The sequence below is a fragment of the Saccoglossus kowalevskii genome, chromosome 18 (genome assembly GCF_978046115.1).
Source record: "Saccoglossus kowalevskii chromosome 18, keSacKowa6.1, whole genome shotgun sequence".
NCBI classification, from domain to species: domain Eukaryota; kingdom Metazoa; phylum Hemichordata; class Enteropneusta; family Harrimaniidae; genus Saccoglossus; species Saccoglossus kowalevskii.
The window spans coordinates 10,133,251-10,152,799 of record NC_140658.1 but is presented as its reverse complement, the minus strand read 5'-3'; the positions used below and the strand labels follow the sequence as shown (position 1 = coordinate 10,152,799).

The following is a 19,549-nucleotide window of genomic DNA, read 5'->3' as shown; positions in this document are numbered from 1 at the left end:
AAGCACTGAAATAAACAGTGAAATTGCGAAGAACCAACGGACCACATAACCAGCACTCCTTTCATGACGTCATCAGAATCCACTTTCAAGATAATGGCGTTCAGAGTACAGGTATTTCTCGGGGCTGTGTACAGGTGATCTTTTCACTCCGAGTGAGTTACATGTCTCTATAGATCTGTTAAATATCAAAACCTTTAAGTTGAATGTGGTTTCTTTTAAGAAATTTCTATTTCCTGGGTGTGTTAGTCTCAGAGCGCGCTAGTAACAGTATTAACCGACTGGCTGTTCACCTACATGTACACTGTTGACGTGTGTTTGTTTATTTTGGATAACTATATATTTAAATCAGAACTATACGATCAATTAGTTGTCGTATCCACAATATTGGAAACGTGTAGAAAAAACGCATACCACAGGTATTTACTGACAATCTAAGTATTACTTCAGTAGGAAGATCTAAAAATCAAAAAGATTACTTTATTGTTGAAGACTGCATCTTGAGAAAAACTATAGATGGTATGTTTTATCGAAAAATAAAAAGTTCAACAAATTAACCTTTTGAGCACCAAAGTCATCTCATTTCTGATATTTTTGGTGAAACTTAAACTTTTATTTATGCAAATTAGTTTATTTTTATGAATCTGTACATTTTGTTTCATTGGTACATTAAGATATCATATGACTTAAGAAATTCAATGAATGTGACTAACTTGCAGTTGGGGGTCATTATTTCTTAATATTACTAGTACATCAGTATTACAGAAGAAATGTAAAAGACAGTGATTTGATCTTCATTCAAATTCCATGTAAACAATGTATTTGAGACACATTGTGTATGTTACCATGTGTCTTCTAGCCAACAGGATGCTGCCTGACAACCATACCCCTTTAAAACGCTTCAAAATAATTTGTTAAAAAGCACTATTTAGAAAATAAAAAAAAATACCTGTCTGCCTTCCTAGGATCATGTTAGCTCATTACTGGAAACACAAACATTTTTTTTCTCTACCGAATTTTTTTTCAATGGTTTGTATCAATGATGCTGTATTTTATTTACTACATGTATATTGTATATAAGTAAGCCCATCACAGTTGAAAATAACTCCACATTTTGGACGTGGCCACATCATTCAGTCATCACCTTACTAATCACAAATGACTTTGTGAGCATCAATCTTGTGTAATGGATATTTGATCTCTGATATAAGGAAAATACATGTATAGTACCATTGATATCCCCCTTGCCACAACCCTCAGTGTGATATTGAACACCCCCCTTATAGTAGAACTACATTGTTTATTTTGTTTTCAGATCAGTGTTCAATTCCGTCCATAGTTGCTAACTAGCTTCAACTAACACGTGGTCACCATGGGTGATGTTGGGGACAGACTCGCAGTCGTGGAACAAATGTTCAGGCAGTATGATGTTGGATTGAAAGGCGAACTGGAAATACATGAACTACAACTGTTACACGAGAGTATTCGCATAGGAGGAATTAGTCTCCCACAGGTGTGTATTTATGTGAAATGTCAGTAAATATTATCTGTTGTAACATTGGAAAGCCTCAATGATTTTCAAGACCTATTTGCTGATAATAGATGCACTACATGTATGTGTTTCAATTCAATAAAGCATTATACACTCTAGAAGAAGCATAATATAAAAAGTTTGAAAGTGAACTTTTCATTCAAAACCCAGTTTGAGTAGGTTTGCTAAAATTAATGACCTGAAGTATTTGAAGTAAATGAAAAATTAGTTGACCAATGTATGCTTGTGTGTGTGTGTGTGTGTGTGTGTGTGTGTGTTAGAGAGTGATTGCAGGTACATTGTATGTATGTAAATTACATGAATAAATTACGCAAATTAGCCTCTGTCTTGGGCCAGAATCCTGAGGAAAACACACTGTCTCTGAAAATAAAATTGTCAATCACCAGATAATGATTAACATATTTTTTGCAAATTTGCTTCCCCACCAGGCCCACTCTAGGTGTGTACATATATTGACATTGTTCTTGATATTCCTTACGAATGTACATACCGGTAATTAAATATTTTATTTTTCTAAAAAAAAGACATTTTGTGATCCAATGTTGCCAAATAACTTTGATGGATATGGGTAATTTGTGTGTTATTTCCTGTAAAAACAAGTCTGTCATCTCGTGCTGCATTCTTTCAAAGAGTTATGCATGCTTTATAAATATTACTGACTCCTTACCTCTTACATTTCTTCCCCCATCAGATCAAAGCAGCGATGCTATATGTCTGTGCAAGTGATACATGTGATCCCAGTGAGCTCTTTGACCTTTTACAAGAAATGGACCGTAGGTATTACCTGGTCCAGGACTTCAGATGGGAGTTTGCATTGTTAGACAGAGAACAAACCGATACCATTACTGAAGACGAGGCCAGGTATCGTAGTACACCATATTTGCTCTATTAGTAAATTACACAGGATTTTGTAATTATCATTATATATGTATATTAATATTACAATAAATGTAATGTGTGCTTTTATTAAAGAAGGTTAAACCCAGAAATGCAATATTTGAGTTTACTATTCTTGTATAACTTGTATAATCAGTGCATTTTTTTGTCAGTCTCAAATATAAACTGTAATGGTCAAATTGGGTTGCATCTCTAACTAAATGTCTTGATACCAATTTGTAAATCAAATATTCTAAACTAAACAGTCATTTTCTCTAATTTTAAACTGATAAATTTGAGTTCCATAATCAGTTCCAGAGAGATCTAATGAATTCTCTTGAACTTTTGAATTTTGCAAAAAAAAATTTCTTTATTATTTCCTTTATTTTTGTTATTTTCTTTATTGATTTCCTAAAAGTCTGTCAAACAATGTACGATTTATTTCCCAAGGTTTATGGTTGAATCTGTCCATGGAGATCTGTTCTCTAAAAGACGATGGGATAAATTTGTAAGAAGTAGACCAGTTCCTGGCAGCAAAGTTTCCTTTTCGGAAATTGAGGTAGATTTGTGTAACATTCCGAACAGACAGGAACTCTTAATGGAGAAATTAGAAGAAGAAAGAGAAAGAGAAGGTACTACAAAAATATTATTTCTTCATTTTATACTTTGTATTTCTTAATTAAAACTGTTGAAAAACTGTTTCAATTTTGTGAGAGACAATATTTCCTGAATTTCACAAATCTGGGAAAGTCATAAAATAATATTACAATGCATGGGAGTCCTTACATCAAGCACTAAATTACTATTGAACTGATGAAGGTTATTATCTCCCCCATCAGTTTATTTCGTTGGCTGCTGTAAGACAGTGACATTTAAAAAAAATTTGTTGCGAATAGTAAAACGTGAAACTATTAAAAATCTACGTTGTTTATTACCGGTATTATAATTTTACATGCACAGGGTGAAGACCCTCAAATCATGCAAATTCTTGGTGGTGACATTTTAACTGTCAACTACAATAATTGTTGAAATTACAATATAATAGTCATAACTATGCACGTGTGTGAAGAAGGCTCGTACAAAAAAATGTTACATAACAATGTCAGTTTTTAGAAAGCTTCTGTGAGCGTAGTACACACTTACAGGCTATCTAGTAAATGCAGAAAATTTACAATTAAACTAAATTATGTGCCAGGCTATTGGCAGAGTACAAAGTTTATTGTGATGATAAAATAGTACCATAGTTACGACTGTGAGCTAGAACTGAGGTTTATGTGATGATAAAATAGTACCATGGTTACGACTGTGAGCTAGGACCGAGGTTTATCGCTTCACAGCCATAGTATGTTTGAATGAATTGCGTATAGGGTGCAGTGTATATGAAAACTAAGTAGAGAACTGAAGAATACTAATACTGTAGATTACTTTATTTTAGCTGGAATTAATTTTCGCTGAAAAAAGTTTTTAGGTATTTTGTATGGAATTTATTTTCACTTATTTTTGATGAGTTGAATGTAAAATATAGGAAAATAGGTATATTCACTGAATTTTATTTTCACTGAATCACTCCTTCAGCGAAAAAGTATTTTACAGTAGAAAACTAGAATGCCTACAATGTACTTTTTGGTGACTTGGAGTTTGTTTAAACAAAATCTCAGTGAACCAACATTGATTGCATCATTGTAGAGAGAGCAAGGAAACTTCGGGAGAAAAAAGAAGCTGAGGAGAGAGCCAAAGAACTAGCAAGAAAGAAATTAGAACAGGAGAGAAAACTGCTGGATGATGTTGCTAGGAGACAACAACGTGAGGAAGATATTAGGAGAAAGCAAGAGGAAGAGAAGAAGAAGAAAGAAAAAGAGGAATGGTTGAAAATAAAAGCAGAAGAAGGTAAGATTTCTGAATTTACTTTTGTCTTTGTGATACTTTATTGCTTAAAACCAATCCATAACCAAATCCAATCTAAACTGAACACCATTTTAACAGTACTTTCTCTATAATTGCCGCCATGAGGTCATTGCCAGTTTGCAGATCAAAATACATGTAAATTTCGCACACACCAAGAAATAGTGGGGGAATCTCTAAAAATCAGCATGAATCACATAAATGCACATCCTAAATGAGATTATAATTTTGTTCACAGAACGTGGTATAAGAGAAGCTGAGGAAAGAGAAAGACAGCAGAGAATCCTGAACGAAAAAATGCGTGACCGTGGTATTGAAATTGAGGAGGTGCAGGATGCACTGGAGGTGGAAAGGGAGCTGAAAAGACGTGCTGAGGAGTTGGAGGAACAACAGAAGAGGGAAGCTGAAGAAGCCAAGAATGAAGAAGGAGATGTTGAGGTATGTGCTTATCAACAATGATATGATAATTACGTATGGGAAACAAGACTGGAATTTGAATACTGTAACATAGTTTGTTTTCACATTTTTTCCTATATTTTACATTCAAATCATAAGTCAAAATAAACTTCATACAAAACAGACATATTGTCTTATCAATGAAAATTAATTCAAGCTAAAATAAAGTATTTTACGATAATTCAAAGTGACAACAGAGTTGACTTTCAGTAAAAGTATTATTGTTCAGTGCTACAACATATCTTTCAGTTTTTCTTCTAATCCTCTTTCTCCCACAAGGCAATACCCAATATGTACCAAGTCTAAGTTAATCAGTTGCAAAGATCAAATCTGGTGTAACGTGGTACATATGCTGTGCATAGTAAGTTGTACTTGGGTATAAGGCTGACTACAAATGAATTGAACTTGGGTGTTGGTCACTACAAATAAATTGAACTTGGGTGTTGGTCACTACAAATGAATTGAACTTGGGTGTTGGTCACTACAAATGAATTGAACTTGGGTGTTGGTCACTACAAATGAATTGAACTTGGGTGTTGGTCACTACAAATGAATTGAACTTGGGTGTTGGTCACTACAAATGAATTGAACTTGGGTGTTGGTCACTACAAATGAATTGAACTTGGGTGTTGGTCACTACAAATGAATTGAACTTGGGTGTTGGTCACTACAAATAAATTCAACTTGAGAGTTGGTCACTACAAATAAATTCAACTTGGGAGTTGGTCACTACAAATAATTTCAACTTGGGAGTTGGTCACTACAAATAAATTCAACTTGGGAGTTGGTCACTACAAATAATTTCAACTTGGGAGTTGGTCACTACAAATAATTTCAACTTGGGAGTTGGTCACTACAAATAATTTCAACTTGGGAGTTGGTCACTACAAATAATTTCAACTTGGGAGTTGGTCACTACAAATAATTTCAACTTGGGAGTTGGTCACTACAAATAATTTCAACTTGGGAGTTGGTCACTACAAATAATTTCAACTTGGGAGTTGGTTACTACAAATAAATTCAACTTTATAGGGTTCTGATAAATAACAAATAAATTACACTTGGCTGACAGTGACTACAACTAAATTATACATGTACTTGGCTCCACATTATTTCCAGCAATCAGACTATGGAAAGTCTGGTTACCTGGAGTGCAAAGAAGAACTTCAGTTGACAACAAAGCTTATTATAAATCTTTTATCTTCTTTGGACTAATCCTGTGAAATACAGTATATATGTCACTTACATGCATCTATGCATTGAACAGTTATATACTTATACTATACTATAACACTACATAAACCACCAAACCCTGGGGCCCACACTATATAACAACTAGTCTTTATTTTCCACGATTTCCTCTTCCTCTTTGTCCACCTCTTTGTCTTCCTCTTGATCCACTTCTCCCAATTGCAGGGGTTCTTCTGCTTTGTTGTCCTCCTGCATCTCTTCTGTGTTCCCACAGCCACCTTGCTTCTGCTTGATCAGTTGCTTCTGTTTGTGTCACCTTCTGCCCTTTGCCTGCATTACATGTTATTTCATGGTGATATGGAAGGGAGCAATCACGACACAAGGAAATTCCACATTCATTGCATTTGTAGACGCTGTACACGTAGTGGCCCTTCCTTCCTTCCTATCTTAATGCACATTCTACAACTAGCACCTCTGTCCTCTCCTTTAACCAGGTGGTGATTTTGGTATTGTATTGAGAACTGGTTCAGCAGTTGTCACTCTCTGTTTTCTTGAGCAAAAGCCACCGATCATAGCACAACCAACTTCTACTTGGAATGCTTTATGCGTTTTCTTCTCATCAACTACTTCTTTGTAGATAATGTAGCTGTTGCAAATGGCAGTATCTAATAAGTAGAAGAAGACATACTTCCACCATTTGTGGGCCTGACGTTGGGAAGTGAAATAAGATCGTATTTGATTAGCACGATCCACTCCACCCATGTATTTATTGTAATCACCTACAATATCAGGAGCTGGAAGGCTGTAGACAGACTTTCGATGGGTTGTGGGTGACTTGATGAATCTGTTGATCCTTCCATCATTGACTTTAAATCCTTCTCGGCATGTAGAAAGCAGATTTAATAATTTTGAATCTTTATAAGAGACAACAACAAGATTGTCTTTCTGTCTTGCAGCAAACTGCCATCTGCATAGGTTTTTGATTACGTCACTTGCTGGGTTTCTTCTGGGATTTGTGCGAAGGGCATTTGGGAATCCCCTTCTATCTTGGCGCATACTTCCAACAACATAGGTATGGTGATAGTCCAGGAGCCTACTGGCCATCTCAATGCTGGTATAATAACTATCTGTGTAGAGAACATGATGTAATCCAGTGAATGGCTGGATTAAATTCTCGCATAAGGCAGCAGTTTTGGAAACGTTTCGCATATCCTCTTCATGACTTCCAGTACTAGTCATAAATTTGAGATTAGCCACGTAATTTGAATGACTATCTGCCAAAACATATACTTTGAACCCTTTGGCTCTGGGTTTTCCCTGGATGAACACAGTTGGAATTCCATTATATCTCCCTTTGTACCCAATGATGGCTTCGTCTATTGCCACCTCACAATGAAGATTATACATCTGTTGTGATTGATGTATTACAGTTTTCAGTATTGGTGCAACTTTATACATTGGTCTATGTCTCTGTAGCTCTCTCAGCAGGATTACTTATATTAGCTGGATCATTTCTTGCATCATTGACATGAAAATATTGCAATATTTTTTGAAACCTATTACGGCTCATTACACCTGAAATTTTTTCATTTCTTAAAGCAGTATTTGTTGACCAATAGTCATTCAGTTCCCCCTTTGGATCAACTCCCATAATTATCATGATGCCTAGAAATGCTGCCATCTCATCATCATCTTTGATTTTAGCCCAGTACTTGTCCGCTCCTTTGTTTCTTTTTATATATTTTGCATAAGCATTAGTCTCTCTTCTGAGTTTTGTCACAAGCGATTTAGGAAATATTTTTTCAAAAGCACTTATTGGTGTAGGTATGTCTGCTTTGTTCACATTGGGACCAGGATGTTCACCTGTGAACTCTTCAACAACATGTCTTCGGAGTGTCGGAGTCCAACCATCACTATCAGCAACATTGTCATCATCTTCATCATTAGAAACACATGTAGGTTCAATATACTCTGAGTCACTTGGCCAGGTTGTTTCTATTTGTGTGTGAGCATGAATGCGATGATGTGTGCTGTTCCTGTCATCATCATCAGAGTCCATCTCTTCACCTGATGTAGTGTCCATGCCACTGTCAAGATTAGGAGGTACTACCCCATTTTCACCATCATCATCACTACTATAAAGGTCACTTTCATCACCACCCTGATTCTCTCTGCCATCATCATTTCCATCATCCTGATCGTCATTGCCATCACCTTGATCATTGCCATCACCATCCTCATTTTCATTACCATCACCATCCTGGTTTTCATTACCATCACCATCCTGGTTTTCATTACCATCACCATCCTGGTTTTCATTGCCATCATCCTGATCTTCATTGCCATCACCCTGATCTTCATTGCCATCACCATCCTGGTTTTCATTGCCATCACCATCCTGGTTTTCATTGCCATCATCCTGATCTTCATTGCCATCACTCTGATCATTGCCATCACCATCCTGGTTTTCATTGCCATCATCCTGATCTTCATTGTCATCACCCTGGTCCTCATTGCCATTACCATCCTGGTTTTTATTGCCATCACCATGCTGATTTTTATTGCCATCACCCTGGTCCTTATTGTGATCACCAACTAGGTTCTCAATACCATTACCACCCTGGTTCTCCTCAGTCTCAATTGTCTCATTGTTCCTTTCATCAGTCATGTTACTAGTACCCCCATGACCCTGTCTCTTTTTATGATGTCTTGGCCATTTTCTGCGTTTAGTGGTTTGTGCAGAATGGGGATCACATGTATCACTATCACTGTCTGCATAACTGATATGATGATGTTTTGAGCGATGTCTGCGCTTACGAGAATGAGAACCTACATGACTGGGGACACTAGTATCACTAGTAGTGTCCATAGGAATAACTTGGTTATCTCCTACCTGATCATTTTGTACCCTCTCCTTCGATTCAGTTGGCAAATGATGCTTCTTCACCCTCACTTTGCCAGATCTATTCTTAGACGATTCTGTAATGAGATCATGTTCTTGTTCAGTTATATTCAATGAAGCTATATCTCGAAGAGTCATGTTTCATGCAAGAGTAACAATCTGTAGAACCATGCACTGCAATGACAGTAACAAATGAAGACTATTAGCCCATAATTCCAAATTATGAAATCAATTCATTTACTCATTGACTTTATCAAATGTAGTATGATAATCTGATTTACAGGAAATGTTGTGGAGGCAAGTCATATACAGTATTCATATGTAATTTAGGAATAGCCTAGTACATGTAGTTAGCTTTCATGGTCAGCCATGTTATATAATATGGTTGTTTATTTGCAAAGCAAACAACCAAGCTCAACTGCCTTCTTTCATGAAAACAAAGGTTGCTTCATTTCTATTTGCACAAGCCCAAGTGTAACTTGCTAAGTTTCTTGATTGTCTACGTTCAATTTACTTGTAGTATAGAATCACCCAAGTCTAACTCAATCAGTTTTTTTGACCATCCAAGTTGAATTTATTTGTAGTGGAGACAACCCAAGTTCAACTTATTTGTAGTGGAGACAACCCAAGTTCAACTTATTTGTAGTGCAGACAACCCAAGTTCAACTTATTTGTAGTGCAGACAACCCAAGTTCAACTTATTTGTAGTGCAGACAACCCAAGTTCAACTTATTTGTAGTGGAGACAACCCAAGTTCAACTTATTTGTAGTACAGACAACCCAAGTTCAACTTATTTGTAGTGCAGACAACCCAAGTTCAACTTATTTGTAGTGCAGACAACCCAAGTTCAACTTATTTGTAGTGCAGACAACCCAAGTTCAACTTATTTGTAGTGCAGACAACCCAAGTTCAACTTATTTGTACTGAAGACAACTCAAGTAGTACTTACTATGTTTGCCCATGGTCCAAGTACAATTTACTCAGTCTGCACAGTGCTGGAAAAATCTCTAGTAGGAGCAGCAAAAAGCTGTGTATATCCTTCAGTTGCAAAAGCCTAATAATGCTGTACACTGCAAAAGTATGCTAAGTATGTTTACTTTCTGGACTCCCTGGTGAATTAGCCTAGATATTGAGTCACCCCTTAGGGAGGGGCAGATGACCTTTGCATACTGATTTGAACTTGGTAGAAAACACAATAGGTTCTTGGTAAACATAGCAACTTGTACTTGGTGCAGAAAGAGTGTCAGCCTGCAGGCACCCAGAAGCACCATAACAAGTTAGACTTGGGAGGTAGAGGATTAGCGAATAAAGCATGTTTTATTAAACAATTTCATCATACAGTCAAACCTGTCTATAAAGGACAGTCAGTAGACTGAGCCAAACTGTCCTTTATAGACAGGTGGTCTTTATATGGAGGTGGCCTAATTTATCCATTTATCCATGAATATTAATTAGGGCCGGAATTTTAAGGGAGATCATAAGCAATACATAAAAACAAACCTATAATGAATAGGTCTTTATTAATAAAAGTCACTCATTTTCATCTGGATAATTACAGCTTTACTTTTTTACTACAAATTATATCATGTAAATTCACTGAAACCAAGTGATTCTGCCCATGGATTCATTGGTGTATTTAATGCATAAGAACGATTGTCAACGATCGGCCGCATTGGCGTTTCAGCTCGTACTTTCACACTCTCGCCAAGCAGTCTTATTCCCCAGTCTCTCACACATATTCCATCACAGGCGGTAATCAGTCCCATCGTTAGTATTGTCGATTGTACACTGTGACAAAGTTGCCGTGATTGAAAAAACAAACAAGCATTAAAAATGAAGAAGCATTGGTAATAAACAAAATTGACCAAACTCATAATGATTGCTCGGTGTTGAATCAGAAAGTCAAACGAACCGGAAATGAAACACGGTGATCGTACACGCAATTTTACAGTTATTTGTTGCAAGCATCGACGTGTCAAAACTGCCCAAACGAATTTTCTCGATTGCGAATTATTGATATTACCGTTTATAAAAAAAGAGGATCAAAATAGAAAAAATCTTTCGTTGAGAATAACCCCGAGATGACCCCTCAGTAACAATACGTTTTGCCCATGTGCCAGCTTCATTAGCATAATTTATAACGATCAACAACAAACAACATGGTGGCTAAAATAGGTCGGATTTTGCAATCCCGCAATGAAAACGAAATAAACGAATGTTATATTTATTATTTTGTTTGGATATTTCATGTCGACAAGGTAAATAAAACATCTCTCATTTAATAAAACTGGTTCATTTGCTCTTCATGTGCGAGACAGTCCACAGAAGTGCCGCTGGCCGGCTGGGGATCGATAGTATACCGGGGGTAGTACAGATCGGAAACAAGCTAGTTGTTCATTTCAAACTTTGAATGAAACTGTTTTAATTTGTTGTTAAAATCTTTCCAGTCTCCAGACGTTACATTCAGATGATATTCAACTTTTTTTTTACTTTTTCGCAACTTCACAAACCAAGTTGCGATATTAGCCCTAAAGATTGCGTACTCGGTAATCTGAACGTAACATATGGCCACTTTCCTGTTAGCGATTTGCAAGTAGCTATTGTCTTTTTGCTGAGACAGTCTGATGGAAATGTTGGTGGTCGTTATACAAAGGTTAAAGTGTGCATAGGTCTACAATAGGGTGGTTGCTGGTCGCGTTGGACAGGTGGTCGCTATATCCAGTGTCTTTAACGTGTAAATTGCGAAGGGACTGTACTAAGGTGGTCGCTATGAGCAGGTGGCCGCTCTGCACAGGTGGTCGTTAACACAGGTTTGACTGTAGTTACATTGTCCATACAGTCAAACCTTACTATAATGAAAAGCATTGCACCAAGGTAAACAGTTTGTCATGACCGTAGGTCGTTATAACTAATTAACTACTAGAGGGCACTTTTCATTGTAATCGAGCCTGTGTTTACTGAGGTTTAATTGTATATTTATAAATACAACTATGAAACGTTCACCATGCTTTAGTGCCTGAAAATAACAAGAACTTGGGAGATCACAGGAGAAACTATGCAATCTAATAGAGCTAATCTACAAGCATCTGAGAGGATCATCTAAAATGCTTATTATAAGGCTGTTGTTTCAAGCATCTAATAACTAATGCAGTTAAATGATTAACTTCCACAGTGATATACACACATAGCTCACAGTGATACCTCATAGTCTTTACCTATAACTGAATATTCTAATAACTTTGAATTTACAGGATGCCATTGCAAAAGAAAAAGAAGCAGAAGAAGCTGCCAAGATTGCAAAAGAGAAAACTGTGAATGCAAAAGATGCTGTTGCTAGGAAACAAGCAGAGGCAGAAGAGAAGAAGGCCAAGGATAGATATAAGAGTAAGTTTATAAGCTTACAGTAATGACTTAAAATCATTATCCCATCATGCCTTACAGGGCCTTGCAATGCGGTTAATGTCATGGTCTTTTTGAAAAGGATTAACAGAATGATACAGATTTACAGACATACATGGAATGCTTCAGCAATAGTTTACCAAGTTAAGCCATCTGTCTGTTCCATTTGGTACCTGTGTCGATCTGTTTAATATACACAGATGTGGTATTTTTGTTGATGACTTCACTTTGCATGCTTTTACTGTCGGTGCTGTTTATGTATGAGGTATTTAGAATTGAAAAATTCACTTTATTCATTAATAAAAAGTTATATTCTCTTTTTTCTCTGTCTGTATAACTGTAAAATTCCCTTCATTATTGTGGAATAACACTGGTATCAATCAAATATAGCTTTACAAGTCCCTGTTGGTCTAGAAGCTTCTACAATCATCAAAGCTACATTTGTGTTGAATATATAAAGCCTGCACTCACTCCAATATTCTTAAACTAATTTGGATCCCTTAATTTTGCAATTTTCAGGAGCGAGAAACAACCGAATCAGAAAACAACTGAGAAAGGCGGTGAAAGAGAGAGATAGAGACAAGATCAAATGGTCTGTGGGAGAATTTAAATTACATAAATTATCTGATGACCATGGCGATTTGAAGAAAGGAGAGAGAATTCTTGCTGTACATGATGCCGATCACAGTAGGTTTATGTTCTATTCTTTCGCAGACGTGAGGGAAAATCTTGAGATCATGGGGCTTCCCCTGGCATAGATTTATTTCACCGTCGTTGGCTGAATCGCAGATTAATGCCTACAGTTCAAAATAGTCATTTTGACTGAGCAGAGTCTGTGGTAGGTAATTGAACATAGTGAATTGGTGCTTTCTGTCACCAGATTTTTTATGTGAAAATGTTAAAACTAAAAGCTTTGAAGTCGTTATAAATCTCATCTACTCAATTTTACAGGGCTGAAAGACGCAATGGACAGACGACACCTGGATGACCTGGATAAAACCATTACGCATGTCAAAAAGAATGGCTTTGACGTTCATTTACCGCAGAGGATGATTGATGCTAATAAGATGCTGCTGAAATTGAAACGTCTGAAACGACTGAGAGACGAGATTATGAATTTGAAGCAATCTACAGTGGCTGAGATACGTAGCTACCAGAAACCGCCTCGGATGGTGCATCAGGTTATGATTGGCACGTATCTCTTGCTCGGTGTTCCTGAAAAGGAAACTAAGGTGAGGTTTCTGTTCAATAATACCAGTAAAATCCTCTTCTGTGTTTTTAGAAAGTATGACCTTCAATGTTTTCACTTTGACCTGTGAGGTCAGTTTTTACATACTAACCAATATGCCTGCAATTTTCAATACAATAACTATAATATCTAGTTAAGTTTGGTGACTAAATGGAAGATTTCAACTCGTAAATTGTTTATACAATAACTAACCCATGTGGTTTCTATTCAATGTATTTCATGGTAAATGTCACAAAGTGTAGACGCAGATTATGATAGAGGTACATTGTATGCATGGATTTTAACCGTTTGAATGCCAAAATCTACTTTTCTCACCATTCAGAAAAATAAATTTGTATAATTTTTTCTTGTTAATGAGAAATTAACCAAAAAATTATATAAAAATGTGCGAGATGTTGCATCAAAATTTTGGCAGGAAAAAAATATGGCGCTCAATGGGTTAAGTGTTCTCATGTTGCACAGGAATTTAAGTACAACCACTGTAAACTATTTTGTTTTCACTTCTATCAATTTCTTGTGATTTGGTATTTTGAAAGCAATCGTAAAAGTCATTGCATGTGATAAAATGTTCACTGCTTTACGATTTCATGGTTCACTACATTCATCTATCCATCCAAGACACAGTCTAAAATCTCATTGTAATAATAATAATAATAATCTTTATTGAAACCGTATCCCACAGTGGGATCTTAGTTGAAAATACAATAAAGTAACACAGATTGCAGAGAGAGGTCTCTCACTGAAAAGATGTGGTACACATCTTCCCATTTACATTCTCATAGAATGCTTTATTTTCCTGTTACAAGTACATGTATGTGTATGTAACACGTTTTGGGTATGTATTTCCATAGAGATCAAAATGAAAGGTGTTTTTTCTCGAAAAAAAGAAAATAAATTTCCTGTGCATATAATCTGTTGCAAAAATCTTTGTAGAACTTTGATGCCTGATGCATTCTGAGGTTTGGTGTTCATACTGTAGAATACTTTATTTTCGCTTGGAATTAATTTTCGCTATTTTTGCTGAAGGAATGATTCAGTAAAAATAAAGTCCAGTGAATATACCTTTTTTCCTATATTTTAAATCGGTGAAAATAAATTCCATACAAAACACCCAAATGTCTTTTCATCGAAAATTAATTCCAGCTAAAATAAAGTATTGTACAGTACTTGAAAAGCAGTGGAATTTTTACAACACTGAATATGTGTTTAGATAGAAGCTTTAGAGTACCAGTTTTTTTTCTGGGACAACCAGTCATTTTAAAATACTGTTTTCATTAATTGTCCGCATGCTGTTATTGTTTTCTCTCTCTTAGGAGTGGAAAAAGATGCAAGCATTGGTGGGTAAGACTGGGAAAGAAGGTTTAAAGAGGCGTGTGCTGCAGTGTGAAATCAGTGAAGTACCCATTCCTAAAGCTAAAAGGGCTAAGCAATTATTAGATGAGTTTGACTTGGATGAAGTGAGAGACACCAGTGCTGGGGCTGCTGTGTTTTATGTTTGGGTGAGTACATACATCAGTACTTAATTTTGAATGACTGGTAAATTAACATAACAATTGTATAGTTGTCATTAGCATATGCATTGTTATGCAAACTTACTAAATGCACTATTACTTTCTCTGGGAGAACACTTCTTGGCATGCCACTGTCATGTTCAAATAGGGTGTAGAGGGCTCCCTACTCTAATACCTCTGGGGAGAGTCCTATGTATAATGTATTAAAATGACTTTGGAATAGTTATGTTTGTATTTTAATGAATTCTCTACTAATCTGCATGTTTGCATCCAACAATCCCATTGCTTTTGATTAATAGTTGAAAGGGGAAGTCAATAATGTTAGCAAGTGTGCCCTCTAAGCGTATACGACACACCACAGACACACAAAGATTTCTGTGACGCAACTATAGTTGTGCTAATTCACTTGCACATCATTGACGCAAAAGAAAATTGTACATGATATAGTAATCTTGAAAATATCTTGATATATAGTTATGAAATTTGTAATTTGGTAAAATGAAATTTTTAAGCACAATAAGTATAAATCAAAAAAAGAAATCGGGGGCAAAATATTTTTGTTTGTGCTTCCTCTACACAGTCACAAACATTTTTATATTCTTCTTGAAGACTGGCAGCCGACAAGGTGGCTCAAATTTATTTTTTGAGAGATTCCATCTTTACTCGTGTTAGATGGCACACTGGTGTTAATGCATATGTGCATGGAACCTTAAAAATTATAATTGGAGGAAAAATGTAAAATAGTATTATATTGTCAAAAATGACAGTTAAACTGATGGCTGGCTTGCTGATAGTTCATCTGCAAGGATGGCATCCACACAAAAATGTTCAAATTCAGACAAGGTTTTCACAGTTTAGCTGTACTTAGTCAAATAATATTCTGTGGTCCTTCCCTCAAAATGCAAATCTTAGAAAAGTCTTGAACCATGTGAATTTTAATATAGAAATTGAATGAAAATGCATTCTTATTTGTGTCACTGAGAGTATAAACACTATGTGTCTTATACAGGCTGTTGCTACCATTGAAGAGGTTGAGGACAGAGAAGAGAGGAAAGCAGCAGGTGAAGATGTTGATGCTGAAGCAAAACCTGGCGCCAAACGAGAACCTAAAGTCTTCAAAAATGAATTGAAATCAGGGAAACTAACCATCACTATATAATATACTTGTTCCAGCATAACTCTTTCTTCTCAACCAGTTCTGTAACAATGTATTGTACCATAGATGTACCAGTACCAGTAATTGGCCAGATAATGCTGTGTAAGCCATGCACAGATTGGGCGATGGTTTCCACGACTTAATTCAGTTGAGTCCGATTCATATACAAATATTGACTTTGCTCTATTAGAAGTGCATCATTGGTAGAAGTGCACTTAAACCTACAATTGCATATTTTATACAGAATAATTTAATATGATTTATTTTGACCAAAGTCATTTATGTGTAAATGCATGTGCTACTAATAGAGCAAAATATGGTTTGTTCTTTGATATAGGATGGCATCCATATTGAGTGTTGTGACGACCACCACCTTTTCAAGCGAGAGGGTTGTCACCTGTGCACGTGCGGGAGTTGAGTCCCAAGCGACGATAACAACACACGGGTACCCATGATCCTTTGCATTTTTAGCGTGTGTTTGTAAACAATGACACGCTATGGCCATCTAATGCATGCGCAGGTGACGACTCCCCTGCTTTAAGTCTGCATCTCAGTTAAACGGATAAACCAGAAATACATTATAACTTAATAATGTGTGTAGATTTAATTTCTCTGACCAGTGAAAAAACATTCCATTTTGTATACAATGTAAATATTCACAGAGTTGTCTTTTATTTTATATCTCAATTATTTGGACCAAGTTCATGGCCTGTATTGTTTTGTTGTAATAGTTTGGACCGATGTCATGACCTGTTTTGTTTTGTTGTAATATTTTGGACTGATGTCATGGCCTGTATTGTTTTGTTGTAGTACATTACATTTTTCTGAAAGAAAAAAATAGAAAATAATGTAATTTACTTTTAATACTGATTTCAATGAAATTTTCTGAGAAGCATAATTACCATGATAAAAGTTGTAGATTTCTTAGATCTACTGAATCATCCTATATAAACAAATATGATAAATTATGTTATACTTCTCTGTGATGTAAATGTTTGAATATATTTTTATGCTAAATGATAGTGATTCACTCATATCAATTATATTTTATATTTTGTAAAAATAGCTATGTATGTGAAAAAGTGAAGCGTTCTGTATTTTAAATAAGTGGTACCTGAGCCTTGCATTCCGACTTTGCAAATATGTAAAATATTACTTTCAGAGCAAGATAAAAACATAATAAATGTCTTCAAATTATGCTATTTTATATAAAAAATATGATATATAAGTTAATATACCGCCCTCACTTTTCTAAATATTTTATTTTGAGAGTGCTGGAGGTTCTTATCCTTTTATAGGCAAACATATCTACAATGTAACTGATCTTCATGGTGAAACAAAGCCCCCTAACTCAGTGAGTTTTAAGTATTTACATAACTAGCTTAATTTAGGGGAACCTCTCGCTTTATATATTCATACTCTGCAGTTAAGTTCTCATTACTCATCCACAATCACAATATTTGATGTTGTGTATATATTGCTAAGACGATTGTACTTCACAGATTTGTAAAGTGGGAATGCAACTTTAAAACTGAAGATCTAGAAAGTCTTTTACTCTGGTGACAGTTTCATAAACATATTATTATCAATTGGTGATAGTTTGGATGGTATAATACAAGAAAATAGTTTACTTTCATAAACTTTTATTTGTGATACATTTTGGCATTGCGTATTTGTTTTAATCATGTGTATGGGAGGAACCATAGCTCTTCTGTGTGGTTAAATCCCAATATTTAAAAATGACAACTTCAAGAACACTAAATGTATCATAAATGACTGAAATACCACCACAAAAACTAGTGGCTGATACAAGAAGAGCTATGGACCTACAGCTTTGTTTAACCTACAAGATTCAGTTTGTGGTTCTATATAGTACCATATTTTCTCTATATTAGTAGTGCATGTGCTTATGTAAAAGATATGTGCCTATGGTCAAAACAAGTTGTATTTTAATTAGTCTCTATACAATTATTAATGTATCGGTAATTGTTGGTTTTATGTGCTTCTAATAGTTGAATTGTGTAGTGCCATAGATGGTAAATTCGATGGTAAAATGAACAGTTTCTTTCTGACATTTATAAAAACTATATAAACCCTAATAAAAAATCTATATTATTGTGTACATGTCATGGAAATTATGTAAACTTATGCTGTGTTTACTAGGACTATTTGATAGAATGACATCACTGAACCAATCAATTTTTTGTCATATTTTGTAATAATCAATAAATCAGGCTGGTTCCTGGTCATTCGTCTTTTGTTAGTTCTTTGACACCTGCTATCAGTGTTCCTTCCAGAAGTGAAATTTTCATAATGGCCAACTGACAAAATCTAGCCTTTCTGCAGTTCTGGAATTTGGCCATCCATGGATTATTTTGTTCAAACTTTGTTAGCATTGAACAGTGGAAATAACATACCAAATCATTAAACTTAGTAAATTAGACGTATAGATAAGTTCAAGAAAACTACACAACATAGTCAAATCAGTAAGAGAAAGATATATGGACCCCATGGTATACATGAAGTGAGGTCAAGCGTTTCAAAATGAGAAGGCTCTACATATGTGACCCAACATGTATCATTCTGAGTCATAATCAAATGGTTCCTGTATAAAATCTTGCGTCTACATTCTTTTAACCACATTCTCATGTCTGTCAAAAAATGCATTTGTTCCTGATACTTGAAAGATCTTTTCCTTGATATCACCGACTGGGTTCGATTGTGGCAGAGCAGTATGACAAACAATTTACCATTAGTGCACTTATCGTTATTGTAAAGTGTTCAAAGAGTTCACATGGGGGAAAAGAAGCACACTCAAACTGCTCTCAGTAGATTAACTGTCAAATCATGAACATAAATATTTATCCGCAGTAAATAGGCATTTCTGTCAGTACAAGAAAGTACCTTTATGTCGATCAGAAAGTCAATTATTGTAAGGTAATTGTGTTGCATTCAATTACAGATTCACTTGTCTGTTATTTTTATCTGTTGCTATAACCTGCGTCTTTGGGCATGCGATACAATGCAGTCATATAAAATATACTATTAGAGACAGCAAAAATTAAGGATCCCAGATTGTTGTTTGATCCCCATAAGTGGCGACATTGAACCTCGGGTTGATCTGTATTTCTCTGACATGTTCCGAATCCTATGAAGTCCATATACCTTGTCTATTAACGATACTAATAGTTTTCAGGAATTAAAAAAAAAAAAAAAAATCCTATCGACCGACCCAATTTTTTGACTTGAGGGCAACATAAGTTTTTTTTTTGGTCTTATGGCTGGCTTTCCTACTTGCTATTATAATACAAGGTACTAGTATAAAAGTCTAAAGATTTTAAAATCATTGCAATTCTA

At 35.5% G+C, this 19,549-nt stretch overlaps 1 protein-coding gene across 3 annotated transcripts; it reads left to right on the top strand.

Moving 5' to 3' along the window:
* The first annotated feature begins 59 nt into the window (after positions 1-59).
* On the top strand, positions 60-18,441 carry LOC102806203 (uncharacterized). 3 transcript variants are annotated; one of them, XR_014927096.1, is made up of 12 exons: positions 66-152; positions 1,313-1,510; positions 2,241-2,410; positions 2,876-3,057; positions 4,112-4,312; positions 4,566-4,765; positions 12,129-12,261; positions 12,796-12,963; positions 13,228-13,508; positions 14,839-15,024; positions 16,046-17,880; positions 18,011-18,441. XR_014927096.1 is itself a non-coding variant. In XM_085493331.1 (11 exons), exons 2-11 carry the CDS (start codon positions 1,370-1,372, stop codon positions 16,193-16,195), a joined length of 1,812 nt encoding a protein of 603 aa, XP_085349457.1. In that variant the 5' UTR covers positions 60-134; positions 1,313-1,369; the 3' UTR covers positions 16,196-18,441. The 3 variants fall into 3 exon arrangements, 2 of the variants coding, with proteins under 2 accessions (XP_085349457.1, XP_085349456.1); XM_085493331.1 differs by having other exon boundaries at positions 60-134; positions 16,046-18,441; XM_085493330.1 differs by having other exon boundaries at positions 16,046-18,441.
* Positions 18,442-19,549: the final 1,108 nt, after the last annotated feature.